Source organism: Spermophilus citellus (assembly GCF_964194105.1).
Source record: "Spermophilus citellus genome assembly, chromosome: 2".
Lineage (NCBI taxonomy): Eukaryota > Metazoa > Chordata > Mammalia > Rodentia > Sciuridae > Spermophilus > Spermophilus citellus.
The window spans coordinates 64,652,033-64,674,738 of record NC_138183.1 but is presented as its reverse complement, the minus strand read 5'-3'; the positions used below and the strand labels follow the sequence as shown (position 1 = coordinate 64,674,738).

Here is a 22,706-nt window from a genome sequence, read left to right as displayed (position 1 = left end):
ACATTATCCCTTTTAATCTTCAAAGCACCTCTGTGAAATAAATATTATCTTATCCATTTATGAAATTAAGAAAGTGGGATTTGAAAAGATTGTACAAGATGATAAAATTAGTCAATTCCAAGTCAAAGATTAAAATTCAGGGCCAAGTCTCATTACAGGAAGAAGAACTAAGAAATAAGAACAATTTTAAACTACTTCATTTAGTGTGTCTCTAATACATACTGGAAAGCCATTTCTTAACTCAGAATTTCTACCATTTTCAAAAGCAAAAAATAATAGTGAGAAAATGTTAAAACCTTCCACTTATTTTTTTCAGGGATGTGTTCACTGTTATCTGAGGAAAAGGGTCACTGTGAGCCACCATTCTCTTATGTAACTTCCTCTACCATTCCTGTTGCTATGAATCAGGAAGGGTCCACCCACAAACTTAGCTTGGTGCTTTACTTTTTTCTTTTTCTCCTCCTCCTCCTCCTCCTCCTCCTCCTTCTTTTTTTGTTCTTGGAGCTTTACTTTTAAATAAGCTAATTTGAATTTTAAATATATCTAATTTGGCCTCCATTTGCAACACCTCACAAGTAAAGAAGAATTGTGAAAAATTTCCCCACCAATGTGGTACATATGAGAATGCACTAAAAAGTAATCATAAGAATGTTTTTCTCATTATTTCCCACAGAATTCTTAACAAAGTCTCAATATTTTCTTTAAAAGTTCAACAGAAATTCATAGTTTTGTGTCTTCTATGTTCAAATCCCAAGCATTCTAACTTCTTAGCCTTCTGGCTTAACAGTGTCAGTTGTTTAAGAAATACTACTTAATCAAATTGTTTTCTTAAAGATGAAATTACAAGCTTTTCTCCACTTGTTGTCATTTAGGAGTTTATTATACCCAAACATGAACTATCTTAAACCTGAATTTATTATTTCCAAAATTTCTCCTTCCTGATGTTGTATTTGTGTGTATGTGTGTGTGCCCGCGCGCATGTGTTTGCAGTACTGAGGAGTGAATCCTAAGGGTGCTCTACTACTGAGTTATATCCCCAGCCTTTTATATTTTTTAAAATTTTGAGACAGAGTATCATTAAGTAGACAAGGCTGTCCCTGAACCTGCCTCAGCCTCCTGAGTCACTGGGATTACAGGTGTGTACCCCCAGGCCTGGCTACACATACATTATGTACTGCTTATCTACATTCTTTAGCAATCCTGTTCAATAACACATAATCAATAGTCAGTATAACTGCTTCATATTGGTAAATTATTAATACTAGTATTAGGTTTTCATGAGCAATAAGTCATGCTAGTCTTTTTATAAAGTCTCAACCATGGGAAAAGTTACATTCCTTCTGATGTAATTTCGTGACAATCTTCAGCTTCTTAATTTTTCTTCCATAAGACAAATGATTCAAGGGCTGGGGTTGTGGCTTAGTGACAGAGTGCTTGCCTCGCACATGTGAGCCACTGGGTTTGATCCTGAGCACCACATAAAAATATATAAAAAAAGTTTAAAAAAAAAGAAAAATAATTCATATCTGAATGGATATGTAGAATAATGTCTTATTAAAGAGAATGCAATTTTTTCTTTACTTATTCAAGAGTGTGTTTTGTGAAAACCTAATCAAAATTGCTATTATGTGGTGATCCCTTAATAAAATAAATTGGGGGCTGGGGTTGTGGCTCAGTGGTAGAGCGCTCGCCTGGCATGTGTGAGGCCCTGGGTTCAATCCTCAGCACCACATAAAAATAAATAAACAAAATAAAGGTATTGTATACAACTAAAAATTAAATATTTAAAAATAAATAAAAATTTAAAAATAAAAAAATTTGATGCTAATAATATATACAGGAATATAAACTGTTCTACAGTTTAGAGGGTACTATGCCTAGTTTATGATAGGTAATGCTTATATCTGGCTAATTTTTTAAATTTTTTTTTAGTTGTCAATGGACCTTTATATATGCAGTGCTGAGGATAGATCTCATTGCCTTACACATGCTAGGCAAGGGCTCTGCCACTGAGCCACAACCCCAGCCCCTGGCTACCTAATTATTATTACCTTCATTATATCAAGCAGGACTTCTCAGTACTGTCTAGTCCACGAGAGACCGAAATTTAGTAGTATTAAAGTCATTTGCATTCTCATGTAACAGAAAAAATCTTTTAGTTTTCTCTTTAAGAGAGGTGTTCAACAGAGTCTTTTCATTTTAGTAGTTTTCACTTCAAGCTCAGCCGCTGGGTAACCAAGACTAAGCCTACGAACAATTCTACAAAAAGATGATGAAGATACCAATTTGGCGAAAAGCTAGAGCAGCCCATTATCCATAGCGTGATGGTCAAGTTTTTAGATCTTCAAGTTGTATTTTTATGACCATTGTACAATGCAGCTCTGATTAAATTATATGGGGATGAAATATACAAGAAATGGATTGAGTCTTAGTTTATTCAAGTTAATGGCCAGGAACTGTCTGTGCACTGAAACAATATAGAGGCTTTCCACTAAATCCTATATACTCTTAATTATTAATGTCTTATAATAACCAAATAAAAGTTATCTAATACACAAAGCTGTATATTAGTGTATACCCATTTAATTGTGAAAGAAAATTCCATGGTCTATCCATGTGTGATGTTTAAAACATTTAACAGCTGGTACTGCATTAACAAAAACAAGAAAGGGACAGTCTTATACATCTAACCTAGCCCATGGAGCCTACCAGCTGAATACCAGCTAACTTGTAAAGGTGTGGCAGTGAGGTGTTGTGAAATATACAAAGCTTTACAGAATTTTTAACAAACTGTTCTAATACATCAGTGTTTCTGTCACCATTCGATAAGCATATTTTTCTTCTAAGAAAAATCTTGTAGAAGATGATAGCAGTAACTATAGAATTTGCAAAAGAAAAGGCTTCCATGTCATAAAAATATACTTAAAATTAACTGCTAAAGGTAACTCAAAACAATACTTTGATCATAAAACAATTTTAAGTTCTGTTCTACTTTGAACAATAGTATGGACTTAAGAGCTTTGTTACTGTCATAGCTAAATCATTTAATTAGATATAACTCTTTTTATTCTTTTGAGTCAAACCATGACAGTTTGACACATGGAAGCCTCTTTATGCTGGTTCATTTGTTCTTTTAGAATCACTTCATAGTCGGGTGTGGCAGCACATGCCTATAATCCCAGCTACTTGGGGGCATGAGATAGGAGAATGGCAAGTTTGAAGCCAGCCTGGGCAATTTCTTGAGACCCTGTCTTAAAATTTAAAGAAAATAATGTAGCTCAGCAGTAGTGTGCCTCTGAGTTCAATTTTTAGTACTGCAACAAAACAAAACAAAGCAAAACCCACCTCATAGTTGTTTTTTTTTTTTAAATTAAACATTGCTTTCAGGCAACAAATTGTTCTCTTTAGTTCTGAAAGTGTTGATATTGGTTTTCTTAATTGGTAGCTATCTTAGTGGAGGATAGGGAAGCCTACTTAACAGTTTACTTTATGAATATAATGTTAGCTGCAGTTTAATTTTCTTTTTTAAAAGCTTTTAATTATGAAATATTTTCATACACTAAAGATAATATACATAATGTAAATATAAATGAAAGTTCTGAGGAAAAACAATAAAACAAATACCTGTGTATCTAACATCTAGCATAGTAAATAGAATATTACTAACACTTTAGCATCTAGCATAATAAATAGAATATTACTAACACATTTGAAGTCCCCTCTGTGCCATTACCTAGTGGCATCCTTTCTTTCCTCCTAGAGTCAATAATATTTATCATTCCCTCTCTTCCTTTATGATTTTATGAAGTTTGATTTTCAGCCTTTAAAAGTCATTTCATTTTGTCACTATTTGTTCATCCAAATTACTTAATGCATGATTTATAAGTATATGATATTCATAATCATTTTATAACTAAATTTATATACAAATATTTTTGATAAACAAATCCAACAGGTGTTTTACTGTTTTATAATAAAATAGCAATAACACTGTTACATTAGCGGTCTGTAAACTAATAGTAAAAATAGTAACAACAGCATTATTATTGGCAATCTGCATTTTTTTAACTATTTACTACTACCTTAAGTAGTTTTCAAAACCTTGTTATAACAAAAAAGATTTTCAGCTAATCTTTTCTACTATTTTTTGATATATCATGCTCATATATAATATTCTTTTATTGATTTTAATACATCAATTTGGATATTCATTTTTAAAAATTGTTCTTTAAAATATAACATTATTTAAATATTACAATGTGTAAAACTTCATATTTATCTAAGTATATTATTAAGTCAACCTCCAGAGTATATTAGTTTTTTGCCATTTCATTTTAAGATTTAGAAAATGTCAGTGTAGATTACACTTAAAAAAATGAAAAGAATTTGCATCATTTGATAAGCTTTTAGCTGCAGTAGTGAAACACTAAATTGAACATAATTTAAAAACATAATGATAATTTTTACTTATTTCCCAGGCATAGTGGAACATCCCTTTAATCTCAGCAATTTGGGAGTCTGAGGTAGGAGGATGGCAAGTTCAAAACCAACCTCAGCAACTTAGGGAGACTTTGTCTCAAAATAAAATATAAAAAGGCAGCTCCCTATTAGTGAAGGACACTGTTAGAGAAAGAACAAAGTCTAGGAGTCCTAAGTAAGTCAAAGAAAACTGTTGTTTTGTTTCTCTTTTAATAACACCTCAAAAGAGAAAAGACTTCAGTAGAAGAAGTTAGGCTATGTGATAATGGCTTTGGCTTTCACTTGATATTCTGGGAATAATCACTTCTCTTGGAGTAGATTTTTATGGGTTGTGTATTGTTTGTGTTCATGGAAACATTACTTGTGTTCATGGGAGACACAAGTAATGTTTTTGTTCAAGCTCATAACTCTCAACAGACTAAAATCTTATTTAGGCTCATTTTTTAGAGAATTAGAAGGTCAATTCCTATCTTGTGTACCTCAGAAGCCAGAACTGAAGATTCACCCTCTTTGTTTATTGTCAGAAATGTGTGATGGCTATTGGAAAGAATTAAATTTTGAGGAGAACAAAATAAAGAACAACTTGTTTTTCACAAACACTAAAACTACCAAGTTTGTCAATTTAAAAATAAAGTAAATAAAATAAAATATAAAAAGGACTGGGGGTGTAACTCAGTGGTAGATCACCCCTGGGTTCAATACACACACACACACACACACACACACACACACACACACACAAACATAATGTCTGTCACTTGTTGCTTACTTAACAAAAAGTTCAGAGGGAGGCTATCCCAGAGTTGACATAAAGAATCAAGAACATCATTAAGGACCCAGACTCTTCCCATCCTTTTTGCTCTGCCATCCTCAGGGCTCATGAGCATTATGTTCTCCCAAGGGCCAAAAAGCACTTACTCCTCACATGCCTCTTATTTCAAGAAGAAAACATTTCCCCAAAGTCCCAGGCTGACCTCCCCTTCTGTCTCATTGACCAGATCTAGGTCACATGTCTACTATTACACCCTTTGTTGGTAAGTAGAAATAAAATTTCTATGAATGGCATGTGTTTCACATATCTATATTTCTTCTTTGGGGAAAGAAAAGAGTAATGTATAGCTCAAAAACAACATTAATACTCAAAAACAACATTAATTAATACTCTTAGCACCATCTAACTCCTGCAGAATTCCAACTTTTTTTATTTTTCAAAGACTTCTTGCCCACCCTTGAAGAGCACAGTTGAACTCTTTTAAAGTTACTCTTAGATCCATACTATGTGGGAGGCTGAGTCAGCTGGATGGTCACAAGTTCGAGGCCATCCTGGGCAACTTAGTGAGAGCCTGTCTCAAAATAAAAAATAAAAAGGGCTGGGGATGTACATCAGTGATAAATCACTCTCCTGGGTTCAATTACCAGTACTGGGGGAGTGGACTAAAGGCTGTTTTCTGTCCAGAAAAACTGAAAATTAATGAGATTAAAGGGGATATTTGAGGTGTTTTTAAGACTAGAGCAGAAAACAGCCTTTAATCAAGCATATCAGAAGTATGTATTTAGTGCTAAGGAAAAAGGAATGTGTTTATTTCATGTCTGACCATTTCCAAACACAGATGTTGAAACTCCTTTAATTATTTTTAAAAGTAGTTTTAAATTATTTAACTCTTTTAAGATTCAATGTAATTCTTCTTATTTAATTCTGTCAATGAATCTCATTGACCACCACACTTGAATCAATATATTTTAGAATTTAGATAGTCTCTCTTTCTCTTAACTTAAAAAACTGCAAAGTTTACTGACATAGAATATAGACATAGAAAATTAAACAAAATTGCACAAATTGTGTAGCTTAATGAATTATCACAAATTGGACATATCAATGTCATCATATGAAGAAATTAGAAGAGTACAGAACCCCAGAAGCCTCCTCATGCCCCCTTCTAATAACTACTCTCTATCTTAAGGATAACCATTATTATGCTTTCCTATATTACATAATCACACACTGCATAACCACATTTCAATCAATGATGGATCACATATAAAGAGTGGTCCCATAATATCCCCAGTGATGTTGTAGCCTCCTTGGTTTGTGTAAGTATACTCTAGGATGTTCCCACATTGAGGAAATCACCTAATGATTCATTTCTCAGATTATATTTCCATTCTTAGGCAATGCATGGCATTACATTTGCCCATAGGTTTTGAACTACACATAAATGAGTTCATACATTATACACCCTTTGGTATCCTGCCTCTTTCGCTCAACATTATATTTCTGAGATACATATGTGTGGTTGCACATAACCGTAGCTTTTAAATCTTATACCTGTAAATGTATATATCACAATTTGGGTTATTTCCCAAGTAAAGATAGAGGACTACAACTGCTAGAAACATTCCATTGCATTTTTTTTAATATTTATTTTTTAGTTGTAATTGAACACAATATCTCTATTTTATTTATTTATGTGGTGTTTAGGATGGAACCCAGGGCCTCTCACGTGTGACGCAAGTGCTCTACCACTGAGCCACAACCCCAGCCCCCCACTGCATTTCTTTTGGTGAACATTTTTATGCCTTTCTGTTGTATAAGAATTTCATATATCCCAATCCTTGCCAATACTTGATAGCTTTTTCAGTCTCATAGGATTTTGATAGGATGCATGCATTTTCTGGATTTTTGTTGTTGTTGTTATTGAAGTTGTTTGCTTTGTGGTGCTGAGATGGAACGCAGGGTCTCTCACATGCTAGGCAAGCAATCTATCACTGAGCCACATCCCTGGCTGTTGTATTTTCTTTACCTAACCCAGAAATACATCTGTTAGTCTGGGACAACCTGTGTGTTTTTCCAGACTTAACTAGCTAGAAAAAAAGATCTTCTATAGGATTATAATTTTGGAGCTGAGGGACTCCTTTGTTGTGTTCCAATTGCAGGGCGAAATTAATTAGGGTAGAAAACATTAATAAAAAGAAAACATTAATAAAAGAAACCATTATATTATTTTTCTGTTTCAAAAGAAAATGGTCTGGAATACTGGGATACTTTTTAAAATATTCTACTACAGTTTAAAAAAAAAGGATTCACCTTTCAACTTCCTATCAAAAACAGAGTTTTTATAGACTTTTGAATAGGATGTACTTACAAAAAATTGAACTAGGTTACTGTTGAATCATTATGAACTAATAATAATTTACCTTAATGAATTTTTTATATTATAACATTGTTCAAAAAGCATATAATTAGACAATTACTTGCTTTGTTTAATTTATCACAAGCATTTCATAAACCAGATCATAAAGGGGTTGTACATTTGATACCCAAATGCTAAAGGCTGATTGGTTGACTGACTGATTAGTTTAGCTGGTTAGTTTTTTGTGTGTTTGTTCAATTTTTATCTTCTGGTTGGGGGCCAGGAGCCTGAGAATAAAATGTTCAGAGCACTTTTGAAACCTATCTTTAGTCTTTACAACGTAACTAGCAAATGCTTTGCTAAACAGCAGTTGTTCTCCATTATTGAAGAGAAAACTTTCAATTTTTAAAAAATATATATATTTTTAAATGGAGTTGGTACATTTATCTTCTACCAATGCAAAGTTGTGCCATTGCAACTGGTACTTCTGGACCTAAACTGTAGAGATTAGAATCCTTCTTTCCTCATTTCCATAAATACCTGCCTTGTTCTTTCAGAAACTCTTCTTGTTATTCCTTGTTATTTTCTATTGTTGGCTTCAAATGAATTCACTGGCTCACAGGATATATTTCAAGTATTTATTGGAATCTCTGTGTACCAGGAATGAAAGTAAGAAACAACTTTCACTGACTCTAAATATATATATCCATGATATACAACACAAATTTTTTTTCTTAATGTTTTATGATTGAAAAATATGCATACTCAAATCAGCCTGCTGCTCTACAAGTGAATAAATTTAAATGGACATATTGCAGAATCAAGTGTAGTAGCTCTTGCCCATAATCTCAGAGACTCTGGAGGCTAAGGTGCAGGATGATCAGAAGTTTGAGGCCAGCCTGGCAACTTAAGGAGATCTTGTCTCAAAATAAAAAATAAAAAGGGCTGGAGATGTAGCTTAATAGCAGAGTGGGTTCAATCCCCGGTACTGCAAAAATATAGATAGATAGAGAGAGAGATAGATAGATAGATAGACAGACAGACAGACAGACAGACATATATATCTGTGGGTAATTATGCAAGATCCAGAAATAATTTTTCATACATACATGCATATAAACACAATACTATCTTTCCATGAATAAACAGAAGTGATAGAATTTGATATATTAGCAAATTTGATATATTAGACCTTCCATTGCAGGTCTAGGGTATGAACTCTTTTAGAAAGAAAATCATATAAAAGTCTAAAGCACTGAAATAAAGCAAAACAAATCAGATTTATCCCTAGTTTTATGAACTGATTTATAACCTAGTGACTCAGGTGTACCCACACAGTGTGACTTGGCACTTGCTTTTCCCCTGTGAATTTCTTAGCAAAGCCTTTGTATGTGGTTAGATTTCCCCTACCTTTTCTTCCTCTGCCACCTTCTACAGAATGCTGTGTCAACATATTTTCTGTGACTCAGTTTGAGTCACATTTTCAAAAACTCTTTCTTACTCAAGCCTCATGCTTTCTTACTAACTAAAAGGAAACAAATCAAGGCTGTATCCCATTGTCTCCATCCAAAAAAGTGTGCAGTTTCTCTTCTAGAGAGGAGACATTGCACTAACAATGTATTAAAAGAGTTATTAAGTTTTACACATGAAACATGAGGACAGCACCAAAAAGTTCTCTGATAAACTGAAACTACTTTTCCTCACACTTTTTCTATGTTGCTGTTTAATGTTTTAAAGAAACAACAGCAGGGTAGAGAAAACTAGCAGTCACACTAGTGCTCTGTGAGTTGGAAGGCCCAAGATCTGGTCCTGGCTCCCCCAAGTACCCACTCACTAGCTCTGAGCATCACTTTCCTCATCTGTAAAATAAGGAGTTTGAGGCCATCTCTGCAGTTTTTCATTTTTGTGTGTGTGTATGTATATTTGTTTGAGGGAGGTACCATGGATTGAATTTATGGACACCCAACCACTGAGCCACATCCCCAGCCCTACTTTGTATTTTATTTAGAGACAGGATCTCACTGAGTTGCCTAGGGCCTCACCATTGCTGAGGCTGGCTTTGAACTTGAGATCCTCCTGGCTCAGTCTCCTGAGCAGCTGGGATTACAGGTGTGTGCCACCACATCAGGTCGATGCAGTTTTTAATAGTGCTCAATGGACCACAGAGATGCTTCATTGGTTCTGCAAATATCTGTAGTTAATTTCACAGGTTCTGGGATTACTGTAAGACTGCATGCATGCATTCATAGCACTATCAAAATTGTTTTTACTCATCTCAATAGACTAATTCATTATTCTTTTTGTTATTGTTATTTGATACATGCATACATTGTATAATCATGAATGAGGTCTAACACATATACATCCTCAAACATTTATCATTTTTTAAATTTTTTATTCTAATTTGTTATATGTGACAGCAGAATGAATTACAATTCATATTACACATAGCACAATTTTTCATATCTCTGGGTGTATACAAAGTATGTTCACACCATTCGTGTCTTCATTCATGTACTTAGGGTAATGATGTCCATCTGATTCTACCATCTTTTTTTACCCCCCCTTCCCCCTCCCTTCCCCTCCTTCCCCTTGTTTCTATCTAGATTTCATTTAATCTTCCCATGCTCCCCCTCCAAACTCCACTATGAATCAGACTCCTTATATCAGAGAAAACATTCGGCATTTATCTTTTTGGAAATTGGCTAATTTCACTTAGCATATATTCTCCAACTCCATCCATTTACCTGCAAATGCCATAATTTTATTCTCTTTCATTGCTGAGTAATATTCCATTGTGTAAATATACTTCATTTTCTTTATCCATTTTTTAGGTCTGGAATCGACCAAAGGACATCTAGATTGATTCCACAGTTTAGCCATTGTGAATTGTGCTGCAATAAACATTGATGTAGCTATGTCCCTGCAGTATGCTATTCTTAAGTACTTTGGGTAGAGACTGAAGAGTAGTATGGCTGGGTCAAATGGTGGTTCCATTCCCAGTTTTCCAAGAAATCTCCATACTGCTTTCCATATTGGCTGTACCAATTTGCAGCCCTACCAGCAGTATATGATTGTGCCTTTTTCCCCACATCCTCACCAACATTTATTGTTGTCTGTATTCTTAATACTGTCATTCTGACTGGAATAAGATGAAATCTTAGAGTAGTTTTGATTTGCATTTCTCTAATTGCCAGAGATATTGAACATTTTTTCATATATTTGTTTATTGATTGTATATCACCTTCTGAGAAGCGTCTGTTCAGTTCCTTGGCCCATTTATCGATTGGGTTATTTATTTATTTATTTATTTTTGGTTTTTAGCTTTTTGAGTTCTTTATATACCCTAGAGATTAGTCCTGTATCTGATGTCCAAGTGATAAATATTTGCTCCCAAGCTGTAGGCTCTCTATTCACCTCATTGATTGTTTCTTTTGATGAGAAGAAGCTTTTTAGTTTGAATCCATCCCATTTATTAATTCTTGATTTTAATGCTTGCACTATAAGAGTCTTATTCAGGACGTAGGGGCCTAATCTAATATAATAGAGATTTGGGCCTATTTTTTATATTAGATGCAGGGTCTCTGGTTTAATTCCTAGGTCCTTGATCTGCTTTGAGTTGAGTTTTATGCATGGTGAGAGATAGGGATTTAATTTTATTTTGTTGCACATGGATTTCCAGTTTTCCCAGCACCATTTGTTGAAGAAGCTATCTCTTCTCCAGTATGTGTTTTTGGTGCATTTGGCTAATATAAGATAATTGTAATTATGTGGATTAGTCTCTGAGTCCACTATTCTGTACCAGTCTATTTTGGTCTACCAGTCTATTTTGGTGCCACTACCAAGACATTTTTGTTACTATTGCTCTGTGGTATAGTTTAAGTTCTGGTATAGTGATACCACCTGCTTCACTCTTCTTACCAAGGATTGCTTTAGCTATTCAGGGTCTCTAATATTTCCAGATGAATTACACGACTGCTTTTTCTATTTCTATGAGGAATGTCATTGGAATTTTGATTGGAATTGCATTAAATATATACATATATAAAATATTTCATCCTACAATGAGAGAAAACACTTTCTTCTCAGCAGCACATGGATCCTTCTCTAAAACAGACCATATATGCTTCTGGTAGTGTGGTCATTTTGACAATATTAATTCTACCTACCCAAGAACAAGGTAGATCTTCCCATCTTCTAAGTTCTTCTTTAATTTCTTTTGTTAGCATTCTGTAGTTTTCATTGTAAAGGTGTTTCACCTATTTCATTAGGTTGATTCCCAAGTATTTTGGGTTTTTGTTGAGGCTATTGTAAAAGAGGTGGTTTTCCTAGTTTCTGCTTCAGAGGATTTGTCACTGACATACAGAAATACCTTTGATTTATGGGTGTTGATGTTGTATCCTGCTGCTTCACTGAATTCATTTATTAGTTCTAGAAGTTTTCTGGTGGAATTTTTTGGGTCTTCTAGGTATAGAATCATATCATTGGCAAACAGTGCTAATTTGAGTTCTTCTTTTTCTTCTGTATCCCTTTAATTTCTTTACGAAATTGCTGTGGCCATTGTTTCAAGAACTATATTAAATAAAAGAGGTGAAAGAGGGCATCCCTGACTTGTTCCAGTTTTTAGAGGGAATGCTTTCATTTTCTCCATTTAGAATGATGTTGGCCTGGGGCTTAGCATAGATAGCTTTTATAATGTTGAGATATGTCCAGGTTATCCCTAGTTTTTCTAGTATTTTGAACATGAAGCGGTGCTGTATTTTATCGAATTTTTTTTTTTGCATCTATTGAGATGATCATATGGTTTTTATTTTTAAGTCTATTGATGTGATGAATTACATTTTTTGATTTCCATATGTTCAACCAACCTTGTATCCTTGGGATGAACCACACTTGATCATGGTGCACTCTCTTTTTGATGTTTTTGTATTTGATTTGCAGAATTGAATTGAGAATTTTTGCATCTATGTTCATTAGAGATATTGGTCTGAAGTGTTCTTTCTTTGATGTGTCTTTGTCTGGTTTTGGAATCAGGGTGATATTGGCCTCACAGAATGAGTTTGGAAGTGCTCTCTCTTTTTCGATTTCCTGAAATAAATTGCAGAGTATTGGTATTAGTTTTTCTTTGAAGGTCTTGTAGAACTTAGCTGTGTATACATTCAGTCCTGGTCTTTTCTTTATTGGTAGGCTTCTGATGGCATCTGCTATTTCATCACTTGAAATTGATCTGTTTAAATTGTGTATATCATCCTGATTCAATTTGGGGAAATCATATGACTCTACAAATTTGTTAATGCCTTTGATATTTTCCAATTTATTGGAGTACAAGTTTTCAAAATAATTTCTAATCATCTTCTGTATTTCTATAGTGTCTACTGGATATTTCCTTTTTCACCATGTATGTTAGAAATTTAAGTTTTCTCTCTCCTTCTCTTCATTGGCACGGGGAAGGATTTTCTACTTTTATTTATTTATTTTTTCAAAGAATCAACTTTTTGTTTTGTCAATTTTTCAACTGTTTCTTTTGTTTTAATTTCATTGATTTCAGCTCTGATTTTAATTATTTCCTGTCTTCTACTGCTTTTGGTGTTGATTTGTTCTTCTTTTTCTAGGGCTTTCATATGTAATGATAGGTCATTTATTTTGTTAACTTTTTCTTCTTTTAAGGAATGAATTCTGTGCAATGAACTTTGCTCTTAGTATTGCCCATAGGGTCCCAGAGATTTTGATACATTGTATCCTTGTTCTCATTCACCTCTAAGAATTTTTTAATTTCCTCCTTGATGTCTTTTACAACCAATTGTTTGATTCGGTAGCATATTATTTAGTCTTCAGGTGTTGGAGTAGCTTTTATTTTTATTTTATCATTAATTTCTAATTTCATGCCACTATGAATGCAGGATAGTACCTCTATTTTTTTACATTTGCTAAGATTTGATTTGTGGCATAATATATGATCTGTTTTAGAGAAGGATCCATGTGCTGCTGAGAAGAAAGTTTTTTTCATACAATCTATCCAGTGGTGAAAGAAGTGTGTTAAAGTCACCCAGAATTATTGTGTTGTGGTCTATTTGCCTCTTGAACCTGAGAAGAGTTTGTTTGATGAATGTAGAAATTTACTATTATTATGTCTTGTTGATGAATGGTTCCCTTAAACAGTATGAAATATCCTTCTTAATCGCTTTTGATTAACTTTGGCTTGAAGTCTACTTTATTTGATATGAAGATGGAAACCACTGCTTGCTTTCACAATCCATGTGAGTGGTATGATTTTTTTCCAACCTTTCACCTTCAGTCTGTGGATTTTTTTTTCCTATTAGATGAGTCTTTTGGAGACAGCATATTGTTGGGTCTTTTTTTTTTTTTTTAATCCAAACTTATAGTCTATGTCTTTTTGGTGTGTTTAGGCTATTAACATTCAGGGTTATTATTGAGACAAAATTTGTATTCCCAGCCACTTTTGTTTAGTTTTAGTACTTGACTAGGTTTCTCCTTTGATTAGTTCTTCCTTTAGTGTAATACCTTCCTTTGCTGATTTTCATTGTTAGTTTTCAATTCCTCTTCATGGAATATTTTGCCAAGGATGTTCTGTAGTGTAGGTTTTCTAGTTGTAAATTCTTTTAACTTTTGTTTATCATGAAAAGTTTTTTATTTCATCATCAAATCTAAAGCTTAATTTTGCTGGATATAAGATTCTTGATTGGCGTCCATTTTCTTTCAGAGCTTGGTATCTGTTGTTCCAGGATCTTCTAACTTTCAGAGTCTGGGTTGAAAAGTCTGCACAGAATCTAATTGGTTTCCTACTATATGTAATCTGATTGCTTTCTCTTGTGGCTTTTAAAATTCTCCCCCTATTCTCTATGTTAGTCATGTTCATTATGATTTGCCTGTGTGGATCTGTTGTGATTTTGTACATTTGGCATCCTATAAGCCTTTTTTTTTAAGAGAGAGTGAGAGAGGAGAGAGAGAGAATTTTTTTTTTTAATATTTATTTTTTAGTTCTCGGCGGACACAACATCCCTGTTGGTACGTGGTGCTGAGGATCGAACCCGGGCCACACGCACGCCAGGCGAGCGCACTACCGCTTGAGCCACATCCCCAGCCCCTCCTATAAGCCTTTTGAATTTGGTTTTTCCAATTGATTTGTCATGTTTGGAATTTTTCTTTTTTTTCTTTATTTTTCTTTTTTTAAATTTTTATTGTTGGTTGTTCAAAACATTACATAGTTCTTGACATATCATATTTCACACTTTGATTCAAGTGGGTTATGAACTCCCATTTTTACCCCGTATACAGATTGCAGCATCACATCAGTTACACATCCACTGTTTTACATATTGCCATACTAGTGTCTGTTATATTCTGCTGCCTTTCCTATCTTCTACTATCCCCTTCTTTGATATAAGGAGAGTAACTAAGAACAGAGTTGGGAGAAGAGCATGAGAAGAAGATTAACATTAAACAGGGATGAGAGGTGGGAGAGAAAGGGAGAGAGAAGGGAAATTGCATGGAAATGGAAGGAGACCCTCATGGTTATACAAAATTACATACAAGAGGAAGTGAGGGGAAAGGGAAAAAAAAACAAGATGGAATTTTTCTGATATTATTTCATTGAATATATTGCTCATTCCTTTGATTTGGAACTCTGTTCCCTCCTCTATCGCAATAACTCTTAAATTTGGTCTTTTTTTGCCATCCCATATTTCTTGAATGCTCTACTCGTGGTTTCTTATCATTTTCACTGTGTTGTCTACATTCTTTTCAAGATTACACATTTTGTCTTCAATATCTGAGGTCCTGACTTCTAAGTGGTCTAATCTATTGGTGAGGTTTTCAATTGAACTTTTAATTTGATTTATCGTTTCTTTCATTTTAAGGATTTCTGTTTGTTTGTTTTTAGAACTTCTATCTCACTGTTGAAGTAATCTTTTGCTTCCAGTATTTGTTTATGTAGTTCTTTGTTGAAATGATCATTTGCTGTCTGTATTTTCTATCTTATATCACCCTCTAATTTAGAGAACATCTTAATCATGTACATCTAGAACTCCTTCTCTGAAATTTCTTCTGCTGTGCTGGCCATAGATTCTAATAATGTGGTATCTTGATTTGTTTGAGGCACTTTCTTCCCTTGTATTTTCATATTGCTTGTGTATCTTCCCTTCTAGCTCTGTGGATCCAAGTCATTAGTGTTTTTACCCAATAGGCTTATAGTGCCCCTATAGGGATCCAATACCTCTTCTTTGAGGTTACAGACAATGTTATCAGATCCCAATATAAACAGTATACACCCTAAAAACAAACATTTGCTATTAAGATGTTTATAGTTTGTTCACGATGTACAGAAAGGTGAATTCAATTATTATCTACAATATACTTAGTAGGTTTGTAAAAAGGTTTACAGTTTCTGATGGTGGACAAAGAACCAGGGGTGAGACGTAGGATGATATGCTGAGGAGGTAGGGAGTGAGGATATTGAGTTGGTATCTCTTAGGAAGTGTGAAGAAGAAATGTAAAGAGGAAAATTATAGCAGGAGAAGGGAGAGGAATTAATTTTGGGTAGACAAGTAAGTGAGAAGATAGTAGAGTGCATAAAACAAACACACAGATATATTAAGAAAGATAAAATATATTAAAATTGTAGAAATTGGTGGGATAAAAGAAAAAAAAGGAATATACAACACAACTTTAATATACTATTCAGACATCCCAGTCCTCAAAATACTAATTCATGCAAAGTACTTGGTTTCACATATGTTGGGGATGCGAGGGTGGAAGAATAGAGGGGGAGAGGGGGAAAAAAAGAAAAAAAAAATCTTGAAGGAAGAAACAGGATTGTTTTGGTTGGCAATTCCTGTCTTTCCTGCTTCCCTTCTCATCCAATAGGTGAGGTTGTCTGTTGTTAGCTGGTGTCTCTGCCCTCAGGGTGGTGAAGTTAACCAGGGTGTCACTATGCGGGGGGGGGGGGGTTAGAAACTAGGTACCTGGCTAGCCGAAGTTCCAAAACTGGGAGTTGTCCCCCACTGAAGATGGTGATGAAGGTGACCCAAGATGGAGGTGTGTGCTTTCAGCAGTGGGCTGTCTCGTTGTTTGTGGGGAACTGAGCAGTGGCATTGGAGATGAGCTCGTGCAGTGTGTGGCTGTTGGCTGACTTCAGAGCCTGTGTGAAGTTCTCGGGTACAGGGAGGCTACTGGGCATAGTATTTCCACTTCTGCAGATTCCCAAGAATGCAGTGACCGGGGGAGCCCCACGTTGGTAGATGGGGGTCCACATGGAATTGGTGTCAGTCATTTCTGCTCAGGTGGGTGGCTGAAAGCTCTGTGTGGGTGTTGATGGTGCCCACTTGGGTACCCAGTAGTCCTGCATGGGCCCCCAGCCCTATTTTATATTTTATTTAAAGACAGGGTCTCACTGAGTTGTTTAGTGCCTCCCCATTGCTGAGGCTGACTTTGAACTTGCGATACTCCTGCCTCCACCTAATTCATTATTCTTAGTGATTGAAATTACAACCTTCTCTTTTTTTCTTTAATGTTCTTCAGTTTCCTAGTTAATGTATCAAAATGTAGTCCTATCCTTTCCTTTTCCTTTTCCCTTCTCTCTTTTTCCTGCTTAGGATTCACTTGTATTCTTATATCTGAAGAGTGGGATCTTTCTAAAATTCTGGAAAGCTTTCAGTCATTATATCTTCAAATATAGTTCCTTCTCTATTCTATCATTTCCTTCTATGATTGCAAAGTAGATATACATTAGATTGTCTCATTCTTATCCTCCAAATTCTCCTATCTCATTTTTCATATTTTCCATCTCTACCTGTATCTGGATTGTATTTTTAAAAAATCTTCAAATGTATTTTCCATTCACCAACTCTCTTCACCCATGTCAAATCTGCTGCTTCATTGAGGTTGGGGCTTTTTTTTTTTTTTTTTTTTTTTTTTGGTTTTGGTTTTGGTTTTTAAAAGGAAAAGGAAGTGACTTATTTCTTTGCTAGCAAAGGAGAGACACAGGGAGCTCCTGTCCTAAAATCTGTAATTCTGCTCATCAGGGGGAACAGGGACCTCTTAAAGAAGTGATTCAAAGATTATAGTCCAGGTGTTCTCTGTCAGGAGTTATAATTCACTTGTTAATTTGAGAGATGATATATTTTTTTTTTTAGATGTCCTGGTGTCATCTGGAAAGTCTGAATTCCTTCATTCCTGTGGTATGTGTGTGCAAATAACTCTGCATAGGGTGGGGAAAAAAGGTATTCCTGCCCCCTCCCAGATTAGGGAGGGAGATTAGGAAAGGGGAGGGAGAGAGGAAGAGAAAGAAACACGTCCATTTGAAAAATAAGTCACAGTAAAGAGCAGCAAGGGCTATATTCAAGGCATAAATATTTTGCTTTGTTCACTGCTGTATCTCCAGTACCTAGCCCAACATAGACAAAATAATTTTGTTTTTATTTTATTGTTGTTGTTGTTAAGCAGCACTCTGTGCATTACCACTGTTACACTTCCCCACTGTAAATTTTTATATTTCATTTCCAAGTAAATGGGCAGTAACATCTCCAAAATGCTTCCTTGTTGACACAGGCAAAGTTGGGGGAAGTAACCTTAAGTCCTTGTCCTCTATCAGGTGGAGCATGGACAGTTAAGGGTTTTTAGCATCAAAGCAGTACAGAAGTCCATGGTTGCAGTTGGCAGGTGACTATAACACATACATAGGGCAGGGATCATGCACATGGACAACTGTGTCACAACTTGACTGTGTTCAGTTTCCTTTTTCTTAAAATAGAGTGATTGATGGACCATCCTGTACAGTTAAGGAAGAGAGGGTGGGAGTTCCCTGAAGCAAAAGGAGCTTTGGCAGTTGCTGGGATGGTTTGCTAGGTCCTTCCATTTATTCACATGAACAGCTCCTCTGGTTTAGCCCAAGGTAAACTCACCCCATCTCCTAATTCTTCACAGTTGACTCAACAAGCTCACCAGCCACTTGCATCCTCAGCATGGGAGGCAGTTTTCTCAGAGTACCAGACCTACCCCTAAAAAAACAGAGCAGGAGTTGCTCTTGGGTCCCTTTGTTGTCACCAATTTGTTACCAAAAGCTTGGTCCTTGTCCCCAATGCAAAACCAATGAGGACACGGTTTTGAGAAAAAGGAAAAGAAGTTTTATTGCTTTGCTAGCAAAGGAGAAACACAGGGGGCTCCTGTCCCAGAGGCTCTGATTCTCTGTTGAGTTTTGATATCATTTTTTTAAATTTCTAGGTCCCTGTTTGGCTTGTCAATCTTTTTTACAACACTATCTATACATATTAAAATCAGTCATTTTTATGTCATTTCTGATTATTCTAATACATGAAGACTTTACAGTTGGTTTCTGCTATGGGCTTTTATCATAGTGCCTAGAATTCTTCTTTGCTTTATAAATTTTGACTATAAACTACTCATTTTCCCTGGAAGTTTTCTTATGAGAATATCTGGTGGCTTGCAATTCTAGCTGAGTTATTTTTTAAGATGGGGAAAAAGTTCAAAAGCTGAAGGGATCTGAGGGGAGGGAAAAGACCCAGGTTTACTAAGCTTAGGAAAGGAGGCCATCCTACTTCTGTTTTTTCAAAAATCACTAAGGACTTGATCTGCTACACAAGCTGGGCTTCCAAAGTGTGTGAGACATGGAGAGGAGGATGGGAATGGAGTGGAAAATAAAACAATGTGTATTGAACAAGCCACAAGCCAGCCAGAAAATCAGCTTCTTTTAAGGCTTCTGAAAGAGTATTGATCGAAGAACAAGAAGGCCTGGGTTCTGGTAGAGTGAGCCCTATAAAACCATCATTTCTGTACTTCAAAATAGTAGTGTCAGGGATGAGGTTGTGGCTCAGCGGTAGAGCACTCGCCTAGCACATGCAAGGCCCTGGGTTCGATCCTCAGCACCAAATAAAAATAAATAAATCAAATAAAAGTATTGTATCCAACCACAACTAAAAAATAAATATTTAAAAAATAACAGTAGTGTCAATTTCTTTCAGCTCAACACAAAGTTCCAGCTCCACTCCTCTGTAGATTCCTCTGTAGATCCTGGGAATTTGAACAGAGTCCCCACATATTTTTAGTAGGTGATGCCTGCCTTACTTATAGAGATTTTTTAAGGACTGATCCAAATTATAGAATGACTTACCAAGTGCCTTCTATGGAAAGTTTCTGGAAAAATAAATATTACTGAGGCACAACCCTGGTTTCCAAGAAGATAGCAGTCTAGTGGAGCAGACATACATACACAGAGTTGGCTATGGTAAGCAAGTAAGACAGTAAGCAATAAAGTCTATTTCATTTTGGGTTTTTAGGGAAATAAAGATTTGAACTAGGCTCCAAGAGTTAGGTTGTGTTATGCTCGAATTTGGGACCCCCAAAGACTACCAGAGACCCAAGATCGATGTAAGCAGCAAAGAGGTGTGTATTGTGAGCTAGCTCGGTCCTCCACGCGCACACACAGCAACTGGTGATGCTGAGAGGCCCCGAACCCAGGGTTTGCAGCATTTTTATACATTCTTTGGAGAGGGCAGGGACTTCACATACATCATACCCTCTTTTAGCAAATCATCACACACTGCGGGAAAATCAAATAACAACTCTAAAACATGATTAGCACATTCACTGGCGGGAACAAGTTGGGTAGGGGTGATTGGTCAGTACAAAAGGGGTATTCATTTGAACTGATTGGTTTAAGCCAAGAGGGGTGTAGGTGCTGAACTACATGGTTTTCCAACTTGTTATCAACCACCATAAACTACTGGGAGGGTTATGTGGCATCCCAGGTATTGCCCTGTCTCATGCTAATTGGTGGCTGCTAGGGGGCTGCTATGGATCCCCACCTAGCCTCACTGAGTCAGGGACACCTGGCGCAGCAGATCTCTCCTGTTATTTGTAGATAAACAACTTAGCAGGGTGGGAATGTGCCTAGGAGTGCTCTGTGGGTTTTTCCAAGGACAAAGGCCATGTCCCTTCCTTGGACAGGCTTTGCTCTGAGATAGAGGCTGGTTTTTCAGTTGACGCTTCCCAGACAAATAATAAGAAGCACCATTAGCAAGAACAGTCTGAACAAAGGTATGGAGGTATGAAAGCACATAAGGAACTGAAGAATGGTAAATCAATCTAGTCATCTGAAAGGTAGAGGCTATGAAGGGAGAGATAAGGTGATAAAGGTTGATGGAGCACATAGTGTCAATGTATAAAAATGACTGGGTAATATTGCATCCAGAAAAAACATGGAAAAGCACAGAATTGGTTTATAAATGTCAAGTGCTATTCAACTTAAAGACATGCAAGGGCATGAAAACTCAACAAAATGATGAATGAAATTTAAGACCTAGGAATTCAACCCATTCTACCAATCCTCCCCATAAGCTAAAAGAAAGAGCCAGATGAACTTGATATTAGATTCTAGCTTTGCTTCTTATTATATATATAGTCTTTTGCAAGACAATCTCTCTGAGCCACTATTTCCTTTTTTTTTTTTTTTTTTGAGACAAGGTCTTTCTTGATAATTTGTCCAAGCTGGCCTCAATTTTGCAACCCTCCTGCCTCAGTCTCCCAAGTAGGTGGGATCGCAGGCAGGAACCACCATAATCAGTTCCTCACTTCTAAAAGGGAGACAATCATATTAAAACTTCAGGATTAAGATGACAATTAGAGATAAAGCATCTGGCCCATGTAACATACCAAAAACATAGTAGCCTCCATCATTACCACCACCAACACCATTATTAAGAGTCTGAACTAATGCAAACTTCTGGCTGGTTTTATTTCTTCTCTCTTATTGCCCTCCAGCTGTTCCTCACATGGCAGCCAGAACACTAATTTAAAACCAAAAAAACAAATCACATCCATATTACTTGAAATGCTTCTTTGGCTTCCCATGCACTTTAAATAAAATCCAAGCTTCTTCCTCTGGCCTCTAGGGTCAGCTCAACCTAGCTTCTGTCCCCTTTCACTGTCAATCCCATTGCATTAAGCTCTCCCCAAAACCCACTGATCCAGCCACGCTGGCCCCCTTGGTTCCCTAAATACTTCAGGTTCTGACCATCTCAGGGCCTTTCCTCTGGATTTTCTCTGCTCAGAAAGCACCTGCTTCCTATCCCTTCCACATGTTCTTTAGATGTTTGGGATGCGTCTTCAGTGTCAACTTATCTGACTACACTATCTTAATATTATTCTACTCCTTTATCTTCTGCCCCAATTTATCACTGCTCACTAATATTTATATAACAATATTTATATGACCAAGAAATATTTTGCTTTGTTCACTGCTATGTAGTACCTAGACCAATACTAGACAAAGTATTTGATTTATTATTGTTATGCAGCATTCTGTGCATTACCACAAAGAGATTCAAATCTAACACTATTAAAGGCCTCAGGACATCAGGGAGGTTAGGATTTTCTTACAATGATTGCCAGTTGTGTTTCTTTTCAAATCATTTAATTACTTGGGCATTTTAGGGTAAACTTCCTCTTTTATGTATTATCCAAATTTTTCATAATGACTATGTATTTTTAATAAAAAGTCTTATTAACTGCATTTTAAAGACAAGACTCATCAGAGGAAATCAATCTTATTTTTTAAATTTTTTGAAGTATAATTAACAATAAGAAAATTCAACAGCCAACCTAACACTTTTAAGCAGATCAGTATTTTAAAAGAGGGCAATTACCTAAAATATAAAAGAAGGTGAGTGATTCAAAATTATTTTCAAGTTGCTCAGAGGTAGATAACACGATAAAGTCAAATAAAATTTTCATGTAGTGTCCCACAGGAGGAAGAGGATAAGGAGTATTCATGTGCATGGGAGGAGAATGTTTCAGAAGAAATGACATACATTTAAATTAGGGAGAAAACCTAACAGATTTTAATCTATCAAGAAACTATATCTTAAATAGAAATTTAATACTTGGCCATTTATCTCTGAACAACAACAGAATGTAGGAGATAATATTAATGGTAATGAAATACCTAGTCCCTGGCATAAAATGGGCATTCAGTACTTACTGAATAAAAGTTTCTTGAAGCCTTCTCCAGTCAAAGAGGCAACCATATACACCTGCAATTTTGGAAATGAATGTATCACACAC

General features: G+C 35.7%; 1 protein-coding gene across 12 annotated transcripts in view; it reads left to right on the top strand.

Annotated features, from left to right (window-relative positions):
• IL33 (interleukin 33) overlaps window positions 1-22,706 on the top strand; it is a 192,042-nt gene that overhangs the window by 146,607 nt on the left and 22,729 nt on the right. For 3 of the 12 annotated variants that reach the window (XM_081278831.1, XM_081278832.1, XM_081278837.1), the window contains one exon: window positions 17,762-17,806. The exons of 8 other annotated variants lie outside the window; for them this stretch is intronic. In XM_081278831.1, the coding sequence (XP_081134957.1) occupies window positions 17,762-17,806 (45 nt within the window). Of the gene's footprint in view, window positions 1-17,761; window positions 17,849-22,706 lie in introns of those variants that run through there. One more of the 12 variants, XM_081278827.1, reaches the window with a different exon arrangement.